General features: G+C 45.0%; 1 protein-coding gene across 2 annotated transcripts in view; it reads right to left on the bottom strand.

The window, feature by feature from the left end:
* Positions 1 to 4,426, bottom strand: part of ZC4H2 (zinc finger C4H2-type containing) — a 37,064-nt gene extending 32,638 nt beyond the window's left edge. The window contains exon 1 of one of the 2 annotated variants that reach the window (XM_019656092.1): positions 3,908 to 4,426. In XM_019656092.1, the coding sequence (XP_019511637.1) occupies positions 3,908 to 4,053 (146 nt within the window). In that variant the 5' untranslated portion in view covers positions 4,054 to 4,426. The remainder of the gene's footprint in view (positions 1 to 3,907) is intronic. The other variant, XM_019656091.1, reaches the window with a different exon arrangement.
* Between the last annotated feature and the right edge of the window lie 1,620 nt (positions 4,427 to 6,046).

Below are 6,046 nucleotides of genomic sequence, written 5' to 3'. Positions count from 1 at the left end.
ACAGACAAGCTGCTGTCCTTTTGTTCTTCAGTCTAGTTGTGGAGGACATTGCTTCACTGGCCCAAGTTGGCACCATCATTGCGCTCTTCCTGGGTGAAGCAGATCAGTCGCCGGCTTCTGGACAGCCGCTCACTGCGGCTGCAAGTCGCTCACGCTGGCTGCTGGCTACACACGGTAGCCCATGGCAACCCACTGCAGCCTACGCCGTCACCAGCGACTCATGGCAGCCCAGCTCCAGGTTGAGCGGTTATTCAGCATCTTAGCTGTAGAGGGCAGTGTCACTGGCCCTCATCTATGGGATCCGAACTGGGGCCCTCTGGCGTCCCAAGCCTGCTCTTAACCAATGCGCCACTCGGCCAGCCCTGTTCTTTGTTTTTAGTTTTTCTGTTTTCTTTGTCCTGCTTTCCTGTGGGTGACTTGAACATTTTTTCAAATTCCATTTTGGTTTGGAATTTGATAGAATATCTATGTCTTTTGGCACATCTCTCTGTACAGCTTTTTGTGTTTTCTCTCAGTATTACATTATATATACATAATTTATCACAGTCTTCTGATGTCATTTTACCAGTTCAAGTGCAATATAGAAACTTTACCTACCTTTTACAACCCTTTACACTCCCATTTATTATATAAATGTCTTAAATATTTCCTTTACATATATTGAGAACATTAGACTGTGATAAATTTTGATCCAATTATCAAACATAATTCAGACAACTCAAGAGGAAAAGAAATTCTGTTGTATTTACCCATGTTTTTGCTTACTGTGCTTTGTTTCAAGGTTCTCTCTCTTACTGTCTTTTCTGTTTTAAGAACTACTTTAGTCATTCTTATAAGGTAGACCTCCTACTAATAAATTCCGTTTCCTTTCGTCTAAGAATGCCTTGATTATCTCTTTATTCCTGAAAGATTATCATTGGACATAGGATTCTGGGTTGATGATTTTTGTTCTTCAGCACTTGAAAAATGTGTCATCACTTCTCACAAGTATTTCCTCAGTTTCTGGTGAGAAATCTAATGTCATTCTTTCCCCTCCCCCCCTCTGAAAGTATACCGGTAGGTAAAGTGTTGTTTCTCTTTGGCTGTTTTCTAGATCTTTTCTTTGCCTTTTGCTTTCAGAAAGTTGACTATGATGTGTCTTGGTGTAAACTTTTTTGGGTTTATTCTGATGGTATTTGCTTAGCTTCTTTAATCTAGAGGTTTATGTTCTTTGCTCAATTTGGGAAGTTTTTACCCATCATTTCTTCAATGTAAATACTGCCACAGGTCTAGAGGTTCTGCTCATGCTTTCATTCTCCTCTCTCTCTGTCTGTCTCCGTCTCTCTCCCTCTTCCCCTCCTCCTTTCCCTCTCCCTCTCCCTCTCTCTCTCTCTGTCTCTGTCTCCGTCTCCCTCCCTCTTCCCCTCCTCCTTTCTTTCTCTCTCTCTCTCTCTCTCTCTCTCTCTCTCTCTCTCTTTTGAATCTAGTATCTAATTTCCCTCTGCTGTTTAGATTGGGTGATTTCTATTGTTTTATGTTTAAGTTATCTGATTCTTTCCTCTGTCTCCTCCACCTTGCTGCTGAGCAAGACTTTAGAGTTTTTAGAGGTCTCTTTCGGCTACTATATTTTTTCAGTTCTCAAATTTCCATATGGTCCTTCTTTATGTTTTATACAGAGGATGTCAAAAAAATGTATACATATTTTAAGAAAGGGAAAAAAACTTAAAATTGTAATACTCAGTATATATCGATAAGCAAAGATGAATACAAGTCATGTGTATTCATTTTTTTGGCACCCCGGGTATATCTTTGTTGAGATTTTCTATTTATATGCTATTTTCTATTTTATAATTTGTTTCAAGTGTGTTACAATTGCTCATTGAAGCATTTTAGTGATGGCTGCTTTAAAATCCTGGTCAGGTAATTCTAATGCATGTGTCATCTAGATGCTGGCATCTTTTGTCATTTAAATTTATAATCTTGGCATGGTAAGTAATCTTTTTTGATTAAATTTGAACACTCTGGACCTCTTTTAAATCTTTTTGTTTTTGCAGGCCTGTTCTTAAATTCTCCTTTTGCTGGGAAAGGGAGTCTAGGGTCTCTGATTGACATCCAGGTTTGGGAGGGGTTTTTTGTTACTGCTGGTTGGGGGTGGGGGTTCAGTCCTCTCTCTAGGCCTCTGATGATCCCATCCCAGCTAGTAGTGGTAGGAATGCCTGGTTTACCACTGGGGAGAGTAGAAGGCATAAGCCCCATTTAGTCTCCAATGGGAGGGATCACTTTTCCTTGCTCCTAACTGTTCCTTTTCTTGGGGTTGGGCAGGGGCTCCTTTAAAGCCCAGTTAGAGTAGAAGTTTAGGCTCTCCACTTGCACACCTAAGCTTCATATTAGACGCATTGTTATTATAACAGCTGGCCTTTTCCTGCACCAAGGTATCTCACTCATTATCTCCTGATACTTTTGCAGAAAAAAAAATTGAAACATGCCCCCTCTCAGACAGACCCTCCATGGGATAAAGTGGGAAGACCAGAGCCTCTCCATGCAGACTGACTGGGTTGCTGTCAAAATCTGACATATTCAAGCTGTTTGGCTCTGGAAAGGTTACTTAAATTTTCCGAGCATCTATTTTCCCACTTGTAAAGGAGGTGTAGGAAGCTCTCAGGACTCTTGCTGAAATGAGAGATAGTAGGTCAAAGGGCGTGGCACACCAAGGGTTCAATAAATAATAGTTCCCTTCCTTTTATTCGTTTGCAAAAGTAAAGATGCAGCCCCTCCAAAGGACAGAAAAAAATCAAGGGGCTTCCCCACCACCATAATTTGTCAGTCTTATCCTAGTTATTCACTCCAAGGGTTAATTTAAATCTCTTGATCAAAGTCTTATTTCTTAAGTTGACACACTTGATAATCCTCCCTCTTTTTTTCCAGGTTCCTAGAAAACAGTCAAGGGAGACAGCCCGAACCATACCATCCTCAAAATGAGGGTAGAAGCTGGGGCGAGGGGAGAAGGGGTGCTCGGAAGAGGAGGGCAGGTGACGGAAGGCCTGGTGCCGGCCCAGGCAATCCGCTTGCCCGGCACTATTGTGTTCTGAGCAACGACAACATCATCGCCTAGCCAAAGCCGCTCCCAGAGCAAAGGAGGGGTCGGGGGCCGCAGGCAACACCCTCTGTGCCTGCCTGCCCTTCACCTCTGGCGCCTCAGAGCAGCAGCTGCGGTCCCACAGTCTGATGCAGCGGACCTCCTCCCGTTTCCACCGCTCCCATCCCCCTTCCCGGATAGGAGAGGAAGAAACTAGTGAATGAGTGATAGCAAGAAATACACACGCGCGAGCGGTCGCAGTCCTCCCAATCCCTGCCTGCTGGGATTCCTCTGCACCCCCACCCCCCCACCCCCGCAGTCCCTAGAAGACACCACCAGCCCCAACGCGCTAGACTCTGCTCTCAAAAGGCTCACCCGAGCTCCAGGTCCTGAAGTTGAATGGGAGACTGAAAAAAATTTCTACTCCTTAAACAGCAAGGAGCCAAATACACCTTGGGGCCAACAAATACTGAAAAAAATAATGGGTCCAAGAATGCCGTCCCCCAACTCCCATCCCAAGAAGAATAAAGCTGTCTTGGGATCAATATCCCCCCCACACCCTACCCCCGCCCTCCTTCTCCACCCTCCCACCCCGCCGTGTGTCTCCATCTGGCTTTCCCAGACACATCTGGCGAGGTCTTTCTCCATCAGTCTGTCTCTCCACTAGTCCCAGTTTCGACTCCTCCCAGCCTCCTTACCATCCTTGAAATCCATGGTATATGGGCTCCTTTCACCCCCCTCCGCAAGTCGTCCAACAATAGATACTTTCCAAGGTAACTCAGCCCTCTCCCTTAATGAGGGATTTTGGGGGGCTTCGAGGGGATCTGGGAAGCGCTGTAACGTTCCACTTACCTGATCTCTTTAATGCTTTCCAATTTGCACATTATTTCTTGCTCATCTGCCATGCTCTTCAGTCTCAATTTCACGTCCCGAGAAATGTACAAACACACAAGTCCAGGGATTACAATAGACACAATGTAGCCACGTCCTCCAGGCATGGGGCTCTGAGTCTGTGCGGTAGGGACTCGGAGAAGGCCTGGGAGCTGTAGTCCGCAGTTACAGGGCCAGCCAGGCAGCTCGGGCGCCCGAAGGACTACAAATCCCAGAAGGCAAAGCGAGATATGCCTGTTTTTCTTCCTGCAGCCGCACTTTAAATCAGTTTGTCACAAATAATTATGTCAAAGGTTGCGAGGAGTACAAGGGAATGGTGATATTCCTCTGTCCCGTTCGCGTAAGAAATGGGGGTAAAAAAACCGCAGGAGGCAACTGGAAAGACGAGAGACAGACACCCCTCACCGGGCCCTCAAGCCTACTCACCCCCAAAAGGTTACCAGGAGTTGCTAAAGAGTGGATACTTTGGAGCTGGAGAGAAACACCCTTCTGGGGAATTCGCTTTGAGATGTTGAGTGTTTAGGCTGGCTGCTGCCTAGGAACTAATGGCTTTGGCATTCAGATGGAGATGGCTGGGGGTGGAGTAAAGGCGGGCGGGAGCACGGAGCAGCTGCTAAAGCTGGGGGTTGGAGGGGTGACTTCATTCCTTCAGGCCCTTTATGCATTCGAAAAACAGTTGCTGAGCTCAGACTTTGCCAGTCAATGAAGGAGTTACTGGGGGAGGCGAAGATAAATAAAAGCAAGTCCTTGCCTTTGAATAGCAGGAGACACTGAAGGGTAACCCATTAATTAGAGTTCAGTGCTGCCGAAATAAAAGAATGGCAAGGGAAAAGTCAGGGAGAAAAAGCATCCTGAAGGAAGAGTCCTGAGGGAACTAGCCAGGAAAGAAGAGAAGGAGCAGGAGGCATCAAGGATTCATTCGTGCAATCAGCCATCAGATCTCCTTGGCATCTATTACATGCCAGACACTTTAGGTACTGAAGATACAAGGCTTTGCATGGATTAAGTCAGTTTAATCCTTGCAATGACCTTATGAATGAAGTATTACTATTCCCATTTTACAGAAGAGGAAGCTGAGACAAAGAGAAGTTAAGTCGCTTTCCCAGAGCAGCTCAACTAATAAGTGGCAGAACTGGGATTTGAATTTAGACAGCCTGGCTCTGGAAAACATGCTGTTAACCTCTGTGTTCTCTTTCTTCCCTAAGATCCCCATCCTCATGGATTTTACATTCTAGTGAGAGGAGCCAGACAATAATCACAGAAAACAAGGAAAACAAATATGATAGTTCTAGGTAGATATAAGGCCAATAAACCAACTAAATGAGGACAATGGAATAGAGTGGTAGCAGAAGGGAGAATGTTGTAGATAAGATGGTCAGGGAAGGATTCTATTCAGAGACGAGACGACACTGGAGTAGAGGCCTGAGGAGGAGTCGGCCAAGGAATGATCTGGAGAAAAGAGAATGCCAGGCAGAAGGAATAGCCAGTGCAATGATTCTGAGGCAGGAACATGCTTGGCCTATGAAAGAAAGACGGCAGGGCTCTTGTTGACTGAGGGGAGCAGTAGTAGATTGGGGAGGTAGGCAGAGACAGCAGTGTCTTGTAAACCATAGTGAGGAGTTCGGATTTTATTCTAATTACAATACACAGCCATTGATGGTTTTAAGTAGGGGAGTAACATTATTGAGTTTTTAAAGACCACTCGGACTGTTACGAGGAGAATAGATTGTACTGGAGCAAGAATGGAAGCAGGAAAACCAGCGAGGCAGCTATTGCAGTTACCCAGGAAATAGATGATGGTGGCTTGGATCGTAGTACTAACAGTGGATATGAAGAAAAATAGACTGATTGGAAACAGTATTGGATCCAGAACCGATACGATTAGTGTTAAGACAGAAGGATTGTAATGGTGGCACTATTTCTCTTCTATTTTGAGATTTGGATCTCTGGTATAATTTGATTTAACAAGTGAAATTTAGCTTGGGAATTTTTGAAAGCTTTTCTTTCTCCGCTTTCTTTCCGTCAGGGCTTAATGATTCTGCTTGCTGTACATTTACTATGCATACCAGTTTCAATGTTTCTATTTGCTTGGGCCCTGTG

This window comes from Hipposideros armiger, unplaced genomic scaffold (assembly GCF_001890085.2).
Source record: "Hipposideros armiger isolate ML-2016 unplaced genomic scaffold, ASM189008v1 scaffold_254, whole genome shotgun sequence".
Taxonomy (NCBI): domain Eukaryota; kingdom Metazoa; phylum Chordata; class Mammalia; order Chiroptera; family Hipposideridae; genus Hipposideros; species Hipposideros armiger.
This window is presented reverse-complemented; position numbering and strand designations above follow the sequence as displayed.